At 35.5% G+C, this 22,941-nt stretch overlaps 2 protein-coding genes across 2 annotated transcripts; one reads left to right on the top strand and one right to left on the bottom strand.

Moving 5' to 3' along the window:
* Nucleotides 1-1,040: 1,040 nt before the first annotated feature.
* On the bottom strand, nt 1,041-3,081 carry LOC127789290 (zinc finger A20 and AN1 domain-containing stress-associated protein 8-like). The gene is made up of 3 exons (XM_052318163.1): nt 2,952-3,081; nt 2,774-2,832; nt 1,041-1,860 (listed from the first exon to the last, which is right to left on the bottom strand). The coding sequence occupies exon 3, from the start codon at nt 1,849-1,851 to the stop codon at nt 1,333-1,335; it is 519 nt and encodes a 172-aa protein (XP_052174123.1). The 5' UTR covers nt 1,852-1,860; nt 2,774-2,832; nt 2,952-3,081; the 3' UTR covers nt 1,041-1,332.
* Nucleotides 3,082-10,732: 7,651 nt separating this feature from the next.
* Nucleotides 10,733-22,941, top strand: LOC127789289 (chaperone protein dnaJ 6-like). Its single transcript, XM_052318162.1, has 8 exons — nt 10,733-11,021; nt 20,600-20,698; nt 20,793-20,894; nt 21,236-21,292; nt 21,405-21,511; nt 21,586-21,668; nt 22,161-22,251; nt 22,350-22,941. Exons 1-8 carry the CDS (start codon nt 10,926-10,928, stop codon nt 22,552-22,554), a joined length of 840 nt encoding a protein of 279 aa, XP_052174122.1. The 5' UTR covers nt 10,733-10,925; the 3' UTR covers nt 22,555-22,941.

Raw genomic sequence — 22,941 nt, forward strand, 5'->3', positions numbered from 1 at the left:
AGAGCCAGATACAACGCATTGCAAGTGTTAGCCCCAATGGCATTTAGTCTTGGAACACACGACAAAGATCCAATAATTTTTGCTTTGATTATCAGCTACCTAATGTAACTCTACTCATTATGCAAACTTGATACCAATTATAGATAAAAGGAATACCTTTAATGCTAAACAAGTTGAGGAGGTTACTCAATCCCTAGACAACGTTTAAACTTCAACATATAAACATTTATTTTTGGATGAAGGAGAACTTCCAAATTATTATCCTCCGAGAATCTTCTACAACTCATCCTTCCAGAACAATGACATATGGATACATTATCCAATTGATCCCCAGATTTTGAAAGCCCTTCACTCGAAGAAACAAAAACACCATTGATGGGGAAGATAAATCCAAAACAAGACACAAAATTAAAAAAAAAACAGAAGACCATAACGTTCAACAAAACAGAAGACCATAACGTTCAATTCATCATGATGGTTGATACAACAATGTAGAATCAATAATCAGAAGATACTTTGAACTGTAGAATCATATATTAAACCCCAAAAAAAAAAAAAGAGATGATGATGATAAAAGAGTTGATGCACAATCCTAACAAAGTAAATCGAGATACAGTGACATTAAATATAAAGAATTTTGAATTACTTCACCAATGCATTAATGGGCAAAGCAACGATCAAAACAGGAACTATATTAAAGAAGCTGAGTGTGAATGGGGTATAGCCCAATGAAATCAGAAATCTAGAAAACATACAAACCTTTCCAAGTGCAAGCATTTATTCAAAAATCTTATTTATGATTAGCATGCCAAAGTAAATTTAGAAGCCAAACTAAATAAACAGACGGAGCAAGCTTGGTTGTAATAAGTATGAATAGTTATATTATTTACACAACAATATTATTTAAAGATGCTGAGTTATATACAACAATATTATCTAAGGATGCTGTAACTAAAGCATAAAAGACTTCTAGATAATATTTAAGACCAAATAAAAATGCATGGATTTTTAGAAATATAAAAATATTGCCAACCTGAAGATAAAGAAAGCGAATCATAGGTAACTGCAAAGAACCAGCACAACATATTACAAATAAACCACAAGTTGTCATCAAGCCAGGAGAAATAAAGACTTACACACTGGGCAACCAAAGTAATCCCTGACAATCAAGGGCATAAAGTTCATTAGACAGCAAAGGTGCCCTCATTCACATGCCTTAACCACCACATCACTAAAGGACACCTAACATCGCGAGCAACCAACTCATATGAAGACGCATGGATAGCAAGAGGAAGCATCATATTTCAGTATATAAACCTTCAATCCATGCACTTATATCTTATCAAGCTTTTCTGCCTTCACAACAGGATTAGCTTTCGCAATGGCATCCCGAGCAGCAGTCCTATAATCAAATGGACAGTCATGTTTGTCAGAATAGCGATGAACCGCACAGAACAGATTTCCGCACCTGCAATTGAAACCTGTTAAACCAACTCGCTTGCGGCAAGTACTGCACCGATTTGGACCGCCTTTCACTTTCAACTCTGAACCCTGGCTTGAAGATGAGTCACAGGATGCTTGGGTAGGAACAACCTTAAGATCCACTGGTCCAGCTTGTACATCAGCAACTGTAACCACAGGTTCCTTTCCATTGCTGCCTGAGCCACCATTCACAATGTTCTCAATTGACGAAGCAGCAAGTTTGGCCTGCTCTTGCTTCATGATCATCTCCTTGTGGCACTTGGAGCACATGTTCATTGTGGCAGCGCTTCCAAAGAAGCCACAGTTGTTGACGCAAAGAATTGGGCCTTCTGGAGCTCGGCATCCAGTCTCTTTGGAAGACTCCATCATTCAATTATCCTACAGCAAAATTAAAATGAAACCCTTTGCCCAAGGTAAACTAACATCTGATCAGGAAAGAAAGTACTTCACCACCAATGTTGAGAGTTTATTTTCTATTATGCTATTTTCAGAAGGGAAGCCAAGGAGGTTGTTCCACTCCTTCAATAACAAAATTATTGGTAAAAGACCCTTTTCCTCAAATCATTTAACACAACTAGAAAAACAAAACCGCCAATTTTCTCTAATATAGCTCCATCCAAAAAGATTTTGACACATTAAATCTTTACCATTTGCTTTAGATAATTAACCCATTTAAAACCTTTTCTTTTTGACGTCTAAGTCTAACCCATTCAAATTCTTCGAGACTTTTTCTTCCTTACTTTTTTGTAAGGGAGGGTACTTACAGAAGCCCATGGGGCAAGGTTTTACATAAAGGAGGAGACACCAGAACAGAAATGGCAGGAAGTGGTTTCAGGTTTAGCAGACATGGCAGTGGCAAAAGAATCGTGCATTTCTTACCCTTCTACATACGCCCAAAATTTACCGCACCACTGGTAGGAAAATACTGGTGGAAAATGTAACATAGAATTAAATCGTAGTATTTAATTAGCAAATAAATCACTTCCCGAAACGCTGTAGCAGAGTCCATAACAAAAAAGTTCCATAAGGCATACTCCAAATTTTCTCCTTCTCATTTCTCTAAATTTCTATCAAAAGCAATTACAGATTCCAGAAGCAATATCGTGAAATATTAATCCCTGACCGTGTACGTGATGAAAATTGCAATCAATCCCCATAAAACATAAAGTAAAACAACGTTATATCAAGTCCCCAAAAATACAAACCCTAACTCACATACGAACATAGACATGCATCTTACACGAAGAAAACCTAACCTAGAACGAAAGAAGAGAATCAAGAAACCCCTCACCTGTTTCAAAGCAAGAGGTTTTGGCCGATCTTGACCCGCAAAATCGGGCCGGGGTATTGCTGAACCACAATTGAATTAAAAAAAAAAAATTAGGAACAAATTTCTGGCAACAGACCCCAAATCGAGGCGAAATATATCAAATATACAAAATCAAGATCGCGATAGATTGGTAAATTACCTTAATTAAGGGTTTAATGGTGCGACGATCGGAGAAATCGAGAGAGAGATATAGGCATCCACGGACGGAGAGAGAGAGGGGGGGCCGCGGGGTGGGGGGGGGGGGGGAGAGGGAGGGAGGGGTTTGGAGGAGCTGTTTGGGGGATTGATTTATGATCGCTTTTTCATGCTCTATTTAACTCCTGGCTTTTCCTCTTCCAACAAACGCTTTCCACCTAGGCGGTAAAACCTCTTTATCTGACCTCACCAAACTCTTTATTTACATTTCTGCCATTCCTGACTTGGACTTTTTTTTTTTCTCCTTTTATCTTTTTCTTTTTTCTTTTTATTAAAAAAAGGGTAAGATTATGTTCCCTATTGACTTTGTGGAATATGTAGCTTTATTAGGAAAGTTAAATATGATATAGTTTTAATTTTATTTACTATTCATTAGGCTACACACACCTAACACATTATTCAAGGGTTTTGACGAAATCTGGTAGATTTTCGTGATAATGCTATTGACTCTTTGAATTTAACTAAACATAGTGATCGAGGTAATTTTATGTCGAAAATGATAAGATTAAGATGCCTTGATACCTAGTCGTTAGTTTAACTTCGCTTATCTTAATTGCTCCATTTACGAGATTAAACATGACGTCGATTGAAATCTTATTTTTTATTTAAGTAATATTTGTTAACTAATATATAGATTGAAAAATATAAAATATAAAAAATATTTCAGATTTTTATTAGTTTCAATATATATTAAATTTATTTGACTACCCTTTAAAAATAAGTCGTGACTTTTTTTCTGACATTTGTCAATATGCTTATCTTACTCCTTCAAGATAAATATATCTTGAATTCTACAGATAAAAAAAAATGATGTATATATTTTTTAATATATTTTAAAAAATTTAATAAATAATTTAATAAAAATTTTAAAATGTTTTCAGTCTTATCTTAATCATTTTATATCTTAATTTAAAAAATATTCTAATTTTATATTTATACAACTTTATTTTACTTATAACAAAACCTTAGACTGCGTTCTCTTTATTGTTTTTAAGTCATTTTTAATTTTTGATTTTCTAAAATAATAAAAATGTGTTCTCTTTACTGTTTTTAAAAATATATTTTTGAAAATAAAAAAAATATTAAGAAAACTCAAAATAACAAAAAGTTATTTTGAGTATTTTTATCCAAAATAAACTTTAAACTCAAAACGCATTTATTTATTTATTCATATTTTATTATTATAATGAGAAAAAATATTACAAAATTCATTAACTTTAAAATGTATATATTTTTTTAATAATATATCAACATTAAATATTTATAATTTACTAAATAATCAAATTTATTGAATAAAATATTATTAAAAAATAATTTTCAAAATTTTAAAGAAAACACGTTTTATATTTTTTATTTTAAGAAATAGTTTTTCAAAATGACAAAGAGAACGTATTTTTAATTTTTTAAAAAGAGACTATCAAAATAAAAAATTAAAAATAAATTCAAAACTTAAAATTAAAAATTAAAAAACAAAAATAACGTAACCTTAGATACCAAACACATTGAAAGTGTTATATTACGAAATTGATGATTTGACAAACACATGGCAATGTGGGTTACTTAGTTTTAATATTTATTTTCATAAAATCTACTAAGACTTTACTACTAATAAAAGACCCTGATTCTCTCATAATTAGTATTTGAACTTGCCCATACGGGCATAGAACGGATGGTTTTCAGGGTAGTAGATTGCACACAAGAATGCAGATTCGAGTTATGACAGTTGTAGTATAGAAGTTTCACCCTCTTGTGGAGATGGCTTCTTGTGGACATCATGTACTGTGTCTCTTACCTTATGAGCTATCACGTACTGTGATTAACCCATCCCATATACATAGGACAATATGTGAAGGGCTCTTAAGTTGAGAAATTTTACCTTTGGCACTTAAGTAGTATTCGAACTTGCATGGGAGAATCAAATAGGCTTATGGGTGCTTGAGTGTAATCAATGATTGAACTATTTTGCTTGTTTGGTGAGCTTATCAAGAGACATTTAAATAATCCAAATATATCAAAATAATTAAGTTTTCTTTATTTAATGTAGAAGAATTCAAGACATCTTTTAAAAAATTGTACAAATTTGAAACCCTAATTAATAAGTAGCGTTTTTAAAATCATACCAGACTGATCCATCCAACTATGAGTTGAAGGGAAAAATGGTTTGATTTAATAAAATAAATTAATTTTTAAAAGTCAATCATGTTGAACTAACAATTAAACCACTAATTATTTAAATAGATGTAAGTTGATATCTAAATTAAAACTCTATAAATTATGACATTACAAACAAATTGGATTAAATAGATGATGAATTTCTTGATAATGAATTTTAATTTGAATGTAATGGGTTGATATAGGAACCATAAAATTTGAATTATAATTTTTTTATTTGTATTAGTTGATATATGGTGTTAGTTGGTTCAACCATTGAACAATTAACACTATCTCCTTCTTCGGTTTGATGTCGAGTCCAATTTTGAAAATATTGCTAATAAGATAAAAATAACAATAATAATATATTCAGACTTTATTTTACGATGCTAATAAGATAAAAGAGAATAAATTTAAAACTTTAAAATTTAAAAGGGACATTGTGGTATGGCACAAAATATGCTACACTTTTAGGTCGCGTTGTATTGTTGCACAAATCACGATGTTCATACTGACTCGATTAAGTTACTTAAATTGTCGACTCAATTAGTTTTATAATATAATACATTAATATATAAATATCACTCAAAATATCAAAATAAAATATCTAAATATCATTTTCATTATTCTTGTCGCATGCAATGGAAGGCCTAAAACCCACGCAGGGATGCAATTGGTGTTACTGGAGTGGTATTTATATCGAATGGCAATTTTGTAAATAACTTAAATTTTATGGATATTTTAATAAATTGGTACAATTTCAGTTGTTTCAATTTCTTTTTCTTTTTTCAAATTTGAGCTAAAATCATTTTTTTTGTTTGTTCCAAAACAAAATAAAATTGAATTACCAAAAACATAAAACTAAATTAACTGAATCTTATTTATTCAAATTTACTCCAATTTTGCTAGCCTCTGCATGTGAGGGTTGTAAGCGATGAAAATTCGTTTGTATTCAGTTCGTTTTATAAACGAGTCAAACTTAATCTTTAATTTAGAATTCGACTCATAAATGAGTTAAGATTAAGCAAGATGAAGTTCGACGTGCTACAAGCCTTGTGAAATAAATATTTTTTATTAATATTTTATTATTTATCTATATATTTGTGATAAAAATATTTATGTTCGTTTGAACAAAATTATTATATTTGTATTTTTTATATTTTTTAATTAAAAATAAATGTTAAATTAAATAATTCAAATAGATTAAATTAAAAGATATTAAAAAAATATCCTACTATTAATGACGAGATATAGAGTAATTAAAATAAATGGTAAAATTAATTTTTTTTAAAAATTATTAAGATTAGTGTTACAAATGCACAAAATTAAGTTTATATTATTTAAATTCCATAATAAATAAAATCTTTAATCTTAAAGACACAATCATACATTATTACATCAATTTTCATTTCATTCTATTTGCGTTGAAAAAACAAAAATACTAATTAGACGTTTATCTTCGATAATTTAGACAACGCTCATACATTAATATATTATATATTTATATTAATATTATATAAAATATAATAAATTAATATATAAATATCATATTAATATTATAAATGAGTGTCCATATAATATTTATATTGAAAGATGAAAATGATTCTAGACCATAAATAAGGCTAAATCCATATTTTTGTTTATATATGTTTTTTTTGGTGTAACCACTCAATTTTTTTGTAGTTTTTATTATATACTTTTGTGCCTATATTTTTAAGTTAATTTAATCTATATATTTTAACTTTTTTTTCGTGTGACAATCTAAGATTACGCTCTCTTTACTATTTTCAAGTCATTTTTAGTTTTCAATTTTCTAAAATAATAAAAACGTGTTTTTTTATTATTTTTAAAAATATATTTTTGAAAACAAAAAAAATTATAAAGAAAACTCAAAACAACAAAAAGTTATTTTAAATGTTTTCATAAAAAACAAACTATAAACTAAAACCACATTTATTTATTTATTTATTCATATTTTATTATTGTAATGGGAAAAAATATTACCAAATTCATTAATTTTAAAATGTATATATTTTTTAATAATATATTAACATTAAATATTTATAATTTACTGAATAATCAAATTTATTGAATAAAATATCATTAAAAGTTTATTTTTAAAATTTCAAAAAGAAAGCATTTTCTAATGTTTTGTTTTGAGAAATAGTTTTTTAAAATAACAAAGATAACGAGTTTTTAATTTTCTAAAAACAGATTATCAAAACATAAAACTGAAAATGAATCAAAAACTTAAAACTAAAAATTAAAAAACAAATAAAATGCAGCTTAAACTTTTTGTTATTTTGATTATATCCATACACCTGTATTTTCGAGCTAATTAAACCTTGAACTTTGACATGTAAAATAAAAATAAAAAATATAATAATTTTAATGATTTGTTAAGTTGAAAATATTGCTAGCAATTTTCTTATTTCATTATTGTACTCTCTTATTTTTTTCATCAAACATATTGTGATATTTTGGATATGATCAGGCAAGTGCTTATCATCTCATTTTATTCTTTTTTACACATCAAAGTATAATAATAATTAAATTAATTCAAAAATATAGATAAAGAGGTGTAATTAAAATAACGAAAAGTTTGAATTGATATATAAATAAATATTAAAACACAAAGATCATATTAACTCAAAAATATAAATATAATAGTGTAATTGTAATAATAAAAAATTTGAGTAATTACAAAAAAATATAAAAATATAAGAACAAGATATATGAATTATAAACAGAGATAATTTGGGAAGTATGAATTCTCAAATTTATTAGAAGTTTAGTAAATTTATAAATATTTTAATAAATATTAATATTCAAATTAACACTTCACTTAAATTTAGAATCACTTGCCGCTAATCACTTTGCCATATAAAAAAAGAAAACAAAAATATTAGGAATTATAATTGATGGTAGTATTATCAATTATATGGTACTTTTTTATTGAAATAAGTTAACAAAATTATGTGTTATTATCTCTTTTATTTAGTATTTCTTTTAGAGCTTGTTTGATTGGCCATGTTTTCCATAAAAATAGCCATTTTTCATGTAAATTCCAGTATTGGTGGTGTTTGATAGACCATATTTTATAGGTAATTCAAATTCCCACTTTTACTTACGTTGTAACGCCTCACTTTTCTTTTTCCAAGATACACATACAAAGGTGCATGATGACGCTAGCAACCACATGGTAATCAAAGGGCGTTTATGGAAGCCTTTGCCAACGAAAGCAAATGATCGAACTTAAAAGCTTTATAAAACCATAAGCTAGATATTTAAGACTTTCACTATATGCTTTTAACACAAAAATCACCTGAAAAGTCATAAGACAACTTGAAAATCTAGGGATCATTTAGGCTCCATTTTATAACAAGTAAAACTCACACTAAAGTCATAGTACAACGCTTTGCAATTAAAACGTAAATGAGCTAACTATCCAAGAACCACTTTCTTTCCTTTCCTCTGACTTGATTTCGGGGCACCTGCCACGACTAACCCACCTGGAACGTTGAATGTTCTAGGGGTATGAGACACCCAAGTTAGATAGTTATATCTAAGTGAGTGCAACAATAAGAGACAACATGCATGTAATGAGATATGTAAAATGATATGAAACCGTCTGTGTGGTAGTAACGCCGAGGTGTTGCAATCACCCCAGCTGATCAATCATGTTCTCACATCTCAAAGACTTTTCACCAGTCTAACATGAGATCCTGACTTCAACTAGCCACACACACCAAATGATGTATGACAAAAAAGAGAAAATGCTTGATTTAAAGGAAAGTCATGCTTATGCAAGTAATCACCCTTACCCGTGTGAAGACGAAATGTTCGGTATGTAATATAAAGATGCAAGAAGCACTCATCTTGTTGGTTCGGAGGCTCTAAGGTACTGTTCACAGGGTTCGGAAAAGTTTTTCTGCAAAAATAACATAATTTCGAAACTCAAACCTAAAATATTTTTATATGGGGTTATAGGGAAAAATTTAAGAACCAAGTATACAAAAGTTGGGCCCAAGAGGGCCTTTCACGCGCCCTCATGCGCTGGGGGAAGGAGCCCCACGCGCTCCACTCGTGGCAGTCAGGTGGCATGTGAACTGCATGCGTCGCTTCTCCAACTTTGACGTCTTGAGGTTTTTCGGCCCGTTCTCCCTCATCTAGACTCCAATTTGACTTTCGTTTGAACCCACACGACTCTTATTCAATTATCTATCAAACTACGGAAAGAAATTAGAATTACCTTGTTGTTTTGTCACTGTTTAACTCCTTTTACAGTGGCGGTCAAACTTTTCTGACGAAGCGTTTTACCACTTTATTTTTAGGCAAAGTTTCTCCTCTCAACTCACCTCCTATTTTTCTCTTGATTAATGGTGAGAATTTCCCTTCCAAGGCCTTGGTATTTATAGATTTATAGCCAATCTAAGAGTGCCATGTGTCACTTAGATAAGGTTGTAATTATTACTTTCATAAGATTGCGCCAAGTGTCCTCTTGAGATTTGAGCCACTTCTCCCCCTTGCGACATGTGTCATTTGAAACATGTGCCACCACATGTTAATTAGTTTTTTCAAGATTCCTCATGATTATGTCTCATAACTAAATTAGCTTATTTGGTTTCTTTAACTTCTTCCAAATAACTCTTTAGCCCAAAACTTCTTTACACTTATATCCCTTGAGTCCTAGAACTTCTTAAACTTCTCCAAAATACCTTAGATGATGCCCTCTTGCGATAGTTTCCATTATTTTTCGGAAAACCCTTCATTAGTTCCTTGGCAATTACCCTGAAACTTCACACGTATTCTTCGATTTCCAAAAAAACGTTGTATTTAATGCCTAGAAAAACTTGAGGTATTACATACGTGATGCCCAATTATAACTTTTGCTGAAAAACCAATTCTTAGGGAGGGTTGGAAAAGAAATTCCAGACATTTGGAGAAGAAGAAACAATAGAGTAGCGGAAACAAGAAGGAGAATAAGAGGAGAAGCGTGGCTGGCGGTCGCGAGAAGGAGGGGAAGTGTGGTTAGAGGTCGGGCATGGCAGGCATGACCAGTGATGGCAACGACGGATTGAGTGAGAGAGAGGACGAGGACAGTGAAAGCATTATGAAGCATCGAAAATGCTCCGGTCGAGGTTGCTAGAATCTCGGCCTCATGTTGCTCCGCTGGAACTTGCTCGATTGAAGACGACGCTCCCATCTCGCCTCTTCCCTTTTCTTGGCTCTTTTGTGTGTATGAATATTTGTGTATATATATTTGAGTTTTTGAATATTTTGTATAATATATTTAATTTATTTTTAGATAAAAAAATTAAGTCAATAAAACGCATTCAATTAATATTTTCTCTATAATTTAATTATCTAAAATTCAATTTATTTTCACTTAAATTTCATCAATGCAATCAGATGAACCCTTAATAAAGATATGGTGACACTCATCCCTATTAACATTACCAAAAAGAAAATAAGGGGCGGGTGGCCCAGTCCGACGTGGCTAGATTAGAGCCATAGAATTGCCATCCGCAGCCGACTTTGATGATCGGGTGGCGGGAAACGTTCAAGAATTAGGAACGAGATTGGCGGGAAGTACAGCACAGAACCCAACAAAATTCTCAAAGAATTTTAACCCTAAACCCTATACAAATACGCAGATTTCCCTCTTCTTCAGCTTCTTCCTCTCTCTCTCTCTCTCTCTCTCTATCTATCTATGTACATACGTGCATACATATAGAACTCAAGAGTGTTGTTTGTTCTGGGTTAAATGGGGAAGGCAAAGAAAGCTAGGGTTTCGGAAGATCAAGAGCGTCAGGATGATGTCGACATTTCTTCTTCTTCCGCTCAGAAGAGCTTATACGAGGTATTTTCCACTATTGTAATGCTTGATTTTGGTATACAGTGCTTTCTAGATCGTTTCACGAATTGTATTTGCCGTAACTCTTTTGAATTTAGGGTTTCGATCAGTGATTTTTTTTTTTTTTTTTATAGTTAAAACCGATTTTCTCACTAGTTTTTGTTATGGGTTTTTGTTGCTTTTGATAATATATGCCATTTAGTGTTTCTTTTTGTAATATCGCCCCTGGATCAAGCAAATAAGTGTCCAGAACTCAACTATTATAATTAAAGAAATGAGGATTGATAATAAAGCTTTAAATCGTTTATCAATTTCCTGGTTGATTGACGTACTTTCTTGTCGTTCTCAACAAAGTATGAAAACCCAATTGACTGGGCAAGCTTCTGATAGACCAGTATGGAGATTCCAAAATCGTAAAAAGCCACTTTAGGTTGCCTTAAGTATGGTCAACCAGTTAGCATTATTGTTAGCTGCTTGGAATTGATTATATCATACGCATAGATTCTAGGGTTTTGTAATATGTTGTTGCAGGCAAGTATTTTGCGTTGGTAGTCCAAAGAAAACAAAACTTGCTTACTTGAGAAGAAATGTTATTCCTGATTCCATTTTCATATGCAAAAGTAATGCATATCTTTCTTATTTAACAAACAAATTCAGGGTAATGACCTTTCAAAAACTAGAGGTGACTTGTGACCTATATTTCCTAGAGAATGTGACTACTTCAAATCTTGCGATATAGCAAACCATCTTATAGGAAAGGTTCATTTGGAACAGCTAATAAGCTGTCCTTACAAAATAGCTTGTGACTTTTTCTTGTTTTCTGTGAAAGACACATTATAAAAGAATAGATGATATAAATAAATTGAAATTTGAATTTTGGCTAAAGAGCTATACAATTTCTAAACCTTTACTAATCAAGGGGGTTCCAAATGGATCTAAAGTTGTTAATCCTTCAGTATTTATCCATGACCAACAATCTATGGACAGGTCCACTTATTAACAACATGCAGTCTGGACATGCAGTCATGTTTCCTGTACTCTGCAGTTTATTGATTTGTTTAAACAACTACTTTTCTCCATGGAAAATGCCCTCTAAATGATTTCCCTTTGAAGCTTTTCTCTTGCTAAATTCTCATATTCCAGTGAATGCTGTTGAGCTTCTTGAACTTTAGATCTGACACAGCATGGTGATGATGACTTGAGCGACATTTTGTTTTGTTTTTTTTTTTTTTTTGGGGGGGGGGGGGGGGAATATATTATTGATAACACATGCATATGTAACTTGATTAGCTTTATACATTGTGGTAATTTTATGCCATAACGCTTCTTGCTTATTTGTATTAACTGTTATATTCTCTAGGAACAAGGATTTTTGGTCTTTATGACATTTAAGAAATTTAATGATTGTTTAGTTGTGGAAAACAACCTCAGTTTTTTGGAAAATTACTCCACAGAAAATAGAAAATTAGAAAACTTGTTATTGATAACACATGCACATGTAACTTGATTAGCTTTATACATTGTGGTAATTTTATGCCATAACGCTTCTTGCTTATTTTGTATTAACTGTTATATTCTCTAGGAACAAGGATTTTTGGTCTTTATGACATTTAAGAAATTTAATGATTGTTTAGTTGTGGAAAACAACCTCAGTTTTTTGGAAAATTACTCCACAGAAAATAGAAAATTAGAAAACCTGTTATTGATAACACATGCACATGTAACTTGATTAGCTTTATACATTGTGGTAATTTTATGCCATAACACTTCTTGCTTATTTTGTATTAATTGTTATATTCTCTAGGAACAAGGATTTTTGGTCTTTATGGCATTTAAGAAATTTAATGATTGTTTAGTTGTGGAAAACAACCTCAGTTTTTTGGAAAATTACTCCACAGAAAATAGAAAATTAGAAAACTTGTTCAAATACAAAACTTTTCTAAAGAGGAAATGGAGATTTGGAAAATGCAGTTCTCCAAAATTAAATTGAACTTCGGAGAACTCCTAAAATAGGTGTCCCAAATTTTCCTTTTTAATATTGAGACTTGGAAAATGCGGTTCTCTACAGTTTTCTTTGAATCATTTCCACGTTCTTCTCCAACTCAAGTTACACACAAGAAAACCCTCCTGCTATATTCTTTGAATATATGTTCCAATTTTCTAGATTGGAAATTAGTTTTCTATACTTCTAACATTTGAACCCATTTTTCAATTTTATGTGGGAAATATAAACTAGAGATTTTTTTAGAAATTGGAGATAGAGAACTGGAGAACATTTTCCACAATGAAACACCACCTTATAGTTTTCATTTTTTCCATTAATGGTTTCTCCCCCTTGGACAAAGTTTAAGTTGACTTGAGTTTTAATAGATGAGTTTGATCTCTAATAGAGCTTACTAAAGGCTTGTGCTACTGATGAGATCTCAAAATCGATTTACTGAAACTGAATTCAAACAGTCCGATTAAAGAAGAACTGGGCGTTCAAGAGGCCCTTCACTCTCCCAAAACTCAATACAAGAATGATATCCCCCTCTCTTTCATTCCCCCCCCCTCCCCCTTACATATTCTTCCCCTACTCCTTCCCAACTGAATTCTGTTACACGCGCTTGCTGGGTTGTGTAACAACCCAGCAATTTCCCTTCCCTGCCCTTACGCAACATGGCTGGCTGTTATGCCAGCCATCCAATTTACCCCCTTGCCCCTGCCCCCTGCCCCTTGGATTCTTTGGTAAGTCAAGAAAATCGAGGGCCTATCATTACTCCCCCCCCCCCCAACTCTCACCTTGTCCTCAAGGTGGAAAAAAGGAAATTGCTGCTGGATTAAGTGGTAAGGTTCCCAAGTAGCTTCCAATGGGGGTAGCCCTTTCCATTGTATGAGCACCTCGAACTCTTGTAAGTTCTTTCCGGATCTTGATCGCACTCCCAGCACTGCCTCTGATTCCATCAGCATCTCAAGGTCTTCAGTAAGTTGTTGAGGAAGCTCCACATTAGCTTCCAATGCCCCTCTTGCCTCTCGTAGATGTGATACATGAAATACCGGATGAATTGGACAATGAGATGGAAGTTTCAGCTTATAAGCTACTAGACCTACTTCTTTCTCAATTTGAAATGGACCATAATAGCGGGCAGCCAGCTTTTCATTTGCATGGGCAGCTAACGATTTTTGTCGATAGGGCCTTAACTTCAAATAAACCCAATCCCCCTCCTTGTACTTTATCTCCATTCTTTTCAGATCTGCCCTCTTCTTCATCACAGCTTGTGCTCTCATCAGTTGGGTTTTCAATTCCTCAAGAATTAAGTCTCCCTCAACCAGCTATTGTTCCACCATTGAAACAGGGGTGGTTCCCTTCTCAAACCTCAATAAGTGTGGTGGTTCTCGCCCATACACTGCTTGAAATGGAGTCACCTTGGCAGCAATGTGGTAGGAGGTGTTATATCATAATTCAGCCCAAGGTAGCCATATGTACCAAGCTTTCGGTTTTGAGGAAGCAAAACAATGAAGGTAGGTTTCTATAGTTCAGTTAAATACCTCAGTTTGCCCATTCGTTTGAGGGTGATAGGCTGTGCTTCTGTTGAGTTTGGTACCTTGTAGTCGAAACATCTCCTCCCAAAATTTGCTCATGAAAATTTTGTCTCTATCCGATACTATGGACCTTGGAATTCCAGCCACCTCCCCAGCTGTAAACGGGTGCTTAAGCCCAATGAAATGCCCGTACTTACTAAGTCTGTCCACCACCACTAAAATGGAATCCATCTTGCCCGACTTCGGCAACCCTTTAATGAAGTCCATAGCAATGTCGTCCCAAATTTGGGTTGGGATTGGGAGAGGTTGCAAGAGTCCCTCGGGGGCTAAAGCCATATACTTATTTTGTTGGCAAACCGAGCAATCCCTTATGTATTTGTGTATTTCCTTCTTTATTCCCTGCCAACAAATATTTGCTGCTACCCTCTTGTAGGTTTTTAGGAATCCAGAGTGTCCCCCTACGTTGCCATCATGCTCCTCATGAAGTAACAATGGAATGAGAGTGGAGCCCTTGGGTAAGTACAACCTGCCCTTGTAAAGGAGAAAACTGTCCACTAGCTAGAAGTTAGGGTGTGAATTAGAATCAACCCGAAGCTCCCAAATAAGTTTTTGCAGTCTTACATCAGCCTTCAATTCATTGGCTAACTTATCCATTTGGACCACTTTAGGCATTGTTAAGGCTATTATTTGTGTTGGGTGGCAGATTCTAGATAACCCATCAGTAGCCTTGTTTTCTAATTCGGGCCGATATTGTATCTCAAATTGAAATCCTAACAATTTTACCATCCATTTCAAATATTTTGGACTCACTACCCGTTGTTCCATTAAGTATTTGAGACTCCTTTGATCTATTTGTACTACAAACTTTTGCCCTAACAAGTAATGTCTCCATTTTTGGACAACAAACACTATGGCCATTAATTCCCTCTCGTAAATAGATTTTTTTCTCCCCAATTGATTGAAAGCATGACTGAAATAAGTAATAGGCCTTTGCTCTTGCATTAATACAGCCCCCATACCATGTCCCGATGCATCAGCCTCAATAACGAAGGGCTTCCCAAAGTCCGGTAAGGCTAAGATGGGTAGGGATACCATTTTAGCCTTAAGTTGTTGGAAGACCTGCTCGGCTGTCTCGTCCCAAAAGAAGTTATTCTTCCTCAACCTCTCCGTTAGTGGCCTTGCTAACCTGCCATAATCCTGCACAAATCATCTATAATATCCCGTAAGGCCAAGGAACCCCCTCAATTCCTTAACCGATGTAGGAGTAGGCCACTCTAGCATGGCTTGTATCTTACTCTGATCAGCTGAAATCCCGAGATGAGATATAATGTGGCCTAAATATTTGATTTCCAACTGTCCAAAAATGCATTTCTTCTTGTTGGCAAAGAGCTGGTTGTTCGCTAGTACCTTTAAGACACAAGGTAGATGATGTGCGTGCTGTTCGAAATCCTTGCTATACACCAATATGTCATCAAAGAACATCAACACAAAACGTCGTAAATAATCTCTAAAAATATCATTCATAAAAAATTGGAAGGTGGCTGGCGCATTTGTCAGCCCGAATGGCATTACTAGGAACTCGTAATGCCCGTCATGAATCCGAAAAGTTGTCTTGGGAACATCTTCCGACTTAACTCTAATCTAATGGTAACCAGATTTTAAATCGAGCTTGGAGAAGACCCTAGCACCATGCAACTCATCAAGTAACTCCTCTATCACAGGTATAGGAAATTTATCCGGTATAGTGACCTTGTTCAAGGCCCTATAGTCCACACAAAAACGCCACCCTCCATCCTTCTTTTTAACCAACAAAATCGGACTCGAGAATGGGCTAGAACTAGGCTGTATAATTCCAGCAGCCAGCATCTCTCCCATCAGCTGCTCAATTTCATTTTTTTGCAAATAGGAGTATCGGTAGGGCCTTACATTCATTGGTGTGGTTCCCGGAACCAGGTTGATGATGTGATCCTTCCTCCTGCAAGGTGGCAGCCCTTCCGGTGTTGAAAAAACCTTCTCAAACTCAGCCAACACCCCCCCTAGCACCTCTGGAACTGCCTCTTGAGCTTCTTTGATCCCTGCTGCCATGGTTCCCAACTCTAATAGCATTCCTTCCCCATTTTCCCTAAAGGCCTTCGCCATTGCCTTCAAGGATACCAATGTCTTACTTAAGCTAGGGTCCCCTTGTAAGGTGACTGTCATGCCTCCTACCTGAAATTTCATTGTGAGAGCCTTCCAATCCATATTCATTTTACCAACAACCGCTAGCCACTTCATCCCTAAAATCACATCCAAACTTCCCAAGTCCAGAGGTAAGGAATCCTCTATGAGTTGCAGATTTTGGAGATTAAGCTTCACTCCCTTGCATATTCCAGCCCCTTGCATTGCTATTCCTGTCCCCATAATTGCTCCATAACCAGCTGTCTCCTCTCTTGGTAATGCCAATTGTCGCACCAGCTCGCTTGCTATGAAGTTATGAGTTGCCCCACCATCTATGAGCACCACCATCGGCTGCCCCTCGATGTCTCCTTTGAGCTTCATAGTTTGTGGTGTAGTCAAGCCCACCACCGAATTCATGGAGAGCTCAATTACCTCTCCATCCTATCCCAGCTCTGCTACTAACTCTTCCAACCTTTTGTCCCCTTCCACCTCTTCATCATATATCATCATTACTTGCAGCTCTTTGTTTCTGCACTTGTGGCCCATAGTATACTTCTCATCACATCGAAAATATAGGCCCTTATCTCTTTTTGCCTTCCACTCCGCCTCACTAAGCCGCTTGAAGGGTGGATTACCCCCTCGCCCATAGGTTTGTGGCCGATTTAGGTTAGGAGGATGGATTGTTGTAAGTTTTTGGGGCTGTTGTGAGGGTGGAAGAATTCCCCCTCTCTGGAAAATTGAGATTGGGTTTGGCCTAGCCGATCCCTTGTTTGAACCTGCTCCAACCACCCCTCCCCGAACCACTTGATTCCGCTCCTCTATCCATTGGGCTAAGTCCATCATCTGCCCCAAACCCCTTGGCCTCAACACCCTCAACTCAGCCTTGATTTCAGGTTTTAACCCATTTATGAAATGCCCTTCTAGCATGGCTTCCGACAAGTTTTCAAGGGGGGATGCCAATGTCTCGAAGCATTAGCGGTACTCTATGATAGTTCCCTTCTGTCGGAGGGCTATAAACCTTTCCTCAACAGAGCCTTCTTGGGTGGGTCGGAAGCGACTTCCCAACAGAAACTTGAAGTCCTCCCAGCCTCTAACCCTTCGTCGCTTTTCCTCCCATTGGAACCACGATAGAGCAACTCCCTCCAAACACAAAGCCGCTGCATCTACCTTCTCCTCATCAGTCATCCCCGTTACCGCAAAATATCGTTCGGCTCTGGATATCCAGCCGTTCGGATCGTCGCCTTCGAAGAGAGGCATCTCCAAACGTCGCCCTCTGATTTCCGGCCGCCAACTCCCATCGCCACCACCTGTCTCGGCGCACCGTATTCCCACATCTGGGGTCGCCTCGGAATCTTGAAAGAATTTCGTAGGCTGGCTTCCCATCTTCTCCTTGCTTTTCCGCTCCCGTTCCTGCTCTTTCCACTTCGTTCTCATCCATGCGAATTGCTCCAACAGGTTCGCGACATTCTTCTCCACCGATTGCATCTCACCCCTCAGGGCCTCCACTCCCAGTTGCATTTCTTCCATCCTCCCTTCTATTTCTCCTACTCTGTCAGTCAAGTTCACCATCAAGATCGATGATGCTCTGATACCAAAATGATGAGATCCCAAAATCGATTCACTTAGAAGAAAGGTGGCTGCCCTTCTATGTGATAGTTCACTTGCTTATTTTTTTTTTGTCTTGCTGAAAAAGAGAGGCATTCAAGTGTGTAAGTCTTAAAATTGGTAGATTGTTAGCAGAAATTTGAGTTTTTGATAAAAATGAGTCTCTGAATGGTCTCCTATATTGGGAGTATCATCCTAGAGAGAAGTTTAAGTGTGACAAAAATCGTGTTTTTTCAAATCTCTAAATTAATAAGGAAAATTTAGAAAACTCATTTTAGGATTCCAAGTTCAGGTTCAATTTTGGAACACTCTGTTTTCTAGATCTCCATTTTCTATTTGGAAATTTTTTGTATTTGAATAAGTTTTCTAATTCTCCATTTTTGTGGAGTAATTTTCTGGAAAACTGAGGCTGTTTTCCATAACTAAACAGCTCCTTAGTGTCTTGGAAATGTTAATGCCTTTATAAGGAAGGCAGAGGTGCTATTATTAAAAGTTCCTTGCTGAGCCTTCCTACTTGTACCTTTTCCTTGGTTTTAACTCTTGCTTATATTATTAAGAGGCTGGAGAGTCTTTAAATAGATTTGCTTTGTGGCAGTTTAGGCAATGAGTTTTAAGTACCATTTCGTTTGTTGGGAGCAGGTGTAGCTTCATGTCAAGGGCGGGAATTTCGCATTGGACACTTTGGTACTCAAGCCCTTCTAAATGAATTTGGTGGTTTGCTGAGGAAAGTGTGTGTGTTCATGGAGAAGAGTGGCAGATAGTAAGGGTGTGCTAGGGAAAATTGGCACACTGGTAGGATGGTTTGTCCTGATGAGGTTGGGCTTTGGAATCTAATGACTGTCTCTGGGGGAATTTTCTAATTTTATCAATTTCTCTGTGGGTGAGACGATGGTTAGGTTTTGGCATGGCGGTTGATGTGGAGATAGGCCCTTCAGGGATACTTTTCTTGTCCATTTTGGTCTTGCTTCCCATCAATGAGGTGTCTGCCATTGACTGTTTGCCCCCTTAAACAGTGGGTGCCGTGTGGTCCTTGCATTTTAGATGTGGCCTAAATGATGGGAAAATTGACTCAATGACAACTTGTTATGGCTTTCTTGACCATTCCTTGGCTAGTCAAGGCGAGGAAAGATGGGTTTGGTGCCCATTATAAGGGAGAACTTCATAGTTTATTTCTTCTATGATCTTTTTTCCTCCCAGTTTCTCTTCTTCCTTTTGACTGCTGCGTGGGATGCAATCCTTACCTCTGAGAACTTAATGAAGCAGAGACAAGTAAATTGATTGGCCCTTCATGTGTAAGGGGAGCAGTGAATCTGTGAACCATCTTCTCCTTAATTGCTTGGTGGACTAAAAGTTGTGGAGTTTTGTATATGTTGTCTTAGGTATACAGTGGGTGAGGTTCAATTCTGGAATTTTTGCTGATCTGGTTGCAGAGTTGTTCACAAGCCAGCCATGTATCATTTTTGTGGGCCTGGATCCAACTAGCATATAGTTTGAGCATCGTTTTCTTTTGCTATTTTACAGCGTGGAAGAAATAAGAGAGCTCTTCAGGGCATAGAGATGTTTTTTTGTTTAGAGGGTTACATTCTTTTGTCCAGTTAAAGGTGGAATCTTCTCTTTGCACATTCTTTTTGCAATTTATAAATGATATTCTTTTTTTTTTTTTTTTTTGGGGGGGGGGGGGGGGGGGGGTTGTTTAAGGCTGTATCTTGTAGTTTTTTATTGTGGATAGTGTTAACTCCTAGTTCCCTAATCTTCTTTCATACAGGGTTCACTCTTTAAGGCGGTTCTTCTTTTGCATGTGTATTGTTTGCTTATCAAAAAAGAACCAAAAAAAAGAAAAAAGAAAAAAAGAGGAGAAGAACAATGAATGTTCTTTTTACCTGATTCCTATATTAGGTTTTGCTAGTTTCACATTTTTAATTGTGCATCTCATTCGTAATTTTAATCATTTGGATCTATTCAGATAATTCTAATATGAATTCCTGTTTTAGTAGTCGTCTCTATGAAAATCTGTTAATTACTACTTCTGGATTCAGCTGGATGATCCATGACAAAATGATACTAATTTAATAGTATAATCAGTATAAGTGGCTGAGTTGATGGTTTATTTGGTACACGCCAATTTGAATCATATTTTTGTTGTGCTGCTGTGCTTCCTTGTTGATTAACCCAAACACATTCTAATTTCTGTATATTTTTTGTACTTTATTTTTGTTCCTGTTTCCTTTTGTTGTTTTCTGCCCTCAGTTCCCCAGTTTGACATGGAGTAAGTAAATATCAACACAACTGCTATTTTGCAGGTTCTTGGTGTGGTGAAGACAGCATCTCAACAAGAAATAAAAAAAGCATATTATAAGTTGGCATTGCGGTTACATCCTGATAAGAATCCTGGTGATGAGGTGAAATATTCATATTCAAGACGCTGATCTCTGTTGGCTTTGCGTCTGTCATCACATATGTTATACTTCTAGCCTTTCGTTTTTCTATTTGTAGGAGGCAAAAGAGAAGTTCCAGCAATTGCAGAAGGTGATATCAATTCTTGGTGATGAGGAGAAAAGGGCAATCTACGATCAGACTGGTTGCATTGATGATGATGTAAGCATTATCATTTCTCTCTGTTAAATATATTCTCACTGTTATGGGTCTCCTCATTCTTAGATCACTTGCTGGCAGCAAACCACTTCTAATGTAGACATGTTAAAAGCCAAAAAGTTTATTTGTAGATGGTCTAAGGCATACAAGAAATTAGAATGATAATTGTGATGGTAACAATATCTGAAATTTTAAATACGAGCAAATTATAGAAATTTTCATCTTAAATGTTGAATGACAAAATGTATCACTATAATGTGATCTTTCAGAATTTTGATGTGCTTTACATAGATATATATAATTTGAGAAAGCAGGCATCTCAATCTTTATCATCTGAATGGCAGGACCTTGCAGGAGATGTTAACAATTTGAAGGAGTTCTTCCAAACCATGTATAAGAAGGTACTTTCTTCTATTTGTCATGCTACTATGAAGGCGGCCCATTATGATTCTACATCATAATATTGGTTCTCAAAGTCGTGCCTGGCTAAGTTAATAAAAACATCTGTTGCAGGTAACTGAGGCTGACATTGAGGAGTTTGAAGCAAACTATAGAGGATCTGATTCAGAGAAAAATGATTTGCTTGACCTGTACAAAAGATACAAGGGTAATATGAACAGGTACATCCGCATATCACTGACATGTTTTCCCCACGTATATTGCCTTTCACCCTCTAAAATGCTTTTCTTTATAGGCTTTTCTGTTCGATGCTCTGCTCAGACCCTAAGCTGGATTCTCATCGATTCAAGGATGTACTTGATGATGCAATAACTGCAGGTGTGGGACTTGTTAACTTTTACTAGGATGGCGTTGTGCAAGTATGTGATCTGAAACATAGGTCTGAGGACTTGAAGATCAAGGCACAGTTGATTGACCCCACTCTGATGTGATATCTATGAATAGCTGCATTTTTCCGTCTCATGCCACATTGCTAATTTAAAAATAAATAGGAACTTTTGGTCCAACTATGTGATAGTTATGAATAGAGAAGAAACATAAACAAATTAAAATTTCATTTCCAACCATGGGATATATATGACTAGGCCATTTTTCTTTTCATTATGTGAACAGCCCGATCTATGCCATCGAGTGATTGCCCTCTTATGCATGATAGTTTTATTTTGAATAATTAATACATTATTTGTGAGATACAGCTGTGATATACCGCATGCTTGTGAACTTCTAGCAGATTATGGTGTTAAATGTCCATTCCGCACTATTGTTTCTGTCACTAAATACTCTCTCTCTCTCTCTCTCTCTCTCATGTAGGAGATTTGAAGTCAACGAAGGCATATCAGAAGTGGGCTACGAAAGTATCTGAAACTAAACCTCCTACTAGTCCTTTAAGACGCAAAGAGAAGTAAGCCTTGTGCTTTGGGTGTTGAATTTCTTGTTCATAAGCATTTCCCCCTTGACACAACAAATTATAACCTTACACTGCCATGAAACCCTTCACAGGTCAAGGAAAGGGTCAGACGATTTATATGCAATTATATCCCAACGCCGAAATGAGAGGAAAGAGCAATTCGATTCCTTTTTCTCATCCATGGTCACAAAGTATGGGGGTGGCGTGGCACCCTCAGAACCCACAGATGCAGAATTTGAAGCTGCAAGAAAGAAGCTCGAAAATCGCAAGGCCTCCAAATCATCAAAGCGGAAATAACCCAGTCAAGATCTCAAAAAGGATTCTTGTTTGCTTCCCTAGGACCCAACTTTCTTTCCGGGAATTGTGCCCCAGTATCTTGTTTATTTGTATGGAACTGCAAATTCTGGATCCCACTGAACAGTGGTTTCAAAAGCTGTGGGATCCTTCTCCCGTTGTAAATATTCCAGCTGCTCTACTGACTTGTAACTTGGAAGCGGCCAATGTGGCTGATGACAAGCACAAATTGAGAAGTTTCTGAGTAGCTACTAGGTGAAGTACAATAGAGCATCTGAATCTCCTTTCATTGATCCTAGAATGACTGTAGATTCTTTGGGTTCTGTTGGGACAAATGCATGAAAGGGCCATTTGAAGTGAATGCAAACAAAGGCTACACCAGCTATTTGG

This window comes from Diospyros lotus, chromosome 13, assembly GCF_014633365.1.
Source record: "Diospyros lotus cultivar Yz01 chromosome 13, ASM1463336v1, whole genome shotgun sequence".
NCBI lineage: Eukaryota > Viridiplantae > Streptophyta > Magnoliopsida > Ericales > Ebenaceae > Diospyros > Diospyros lotus.

Coding starts and splice junctions, on each gene's coding strand:
- LOC127789290 (XM_052318163.1), bottom strand. CDS start 1,851: ATGATGGAGTCTTCCAAAGAGACTGGATGCCGAGCTCCAGAAGGCCCA.
- LOC127789289 (XM_052318162.1), top strand. CDS start 10,926: ATGGGGAAGGCAAAGAAAGCTAGGGTTTCGGAAGATCAAGAGCGTCAG. Junction 20,699..20,792: donor ATAAGAATCCTGGTGATGAG/GTGAAATATTCA, acceptor TTCTATTTGTAG/GAGGCAAAAGAGAAGTTCCA. Junction 20,895..21,235: donor CTGGTTGCATTGATGATGAT/GTAAGCATTATC, acceptor TCTGAATGGCAG/GACCTTGCAGGAGATGTTAA.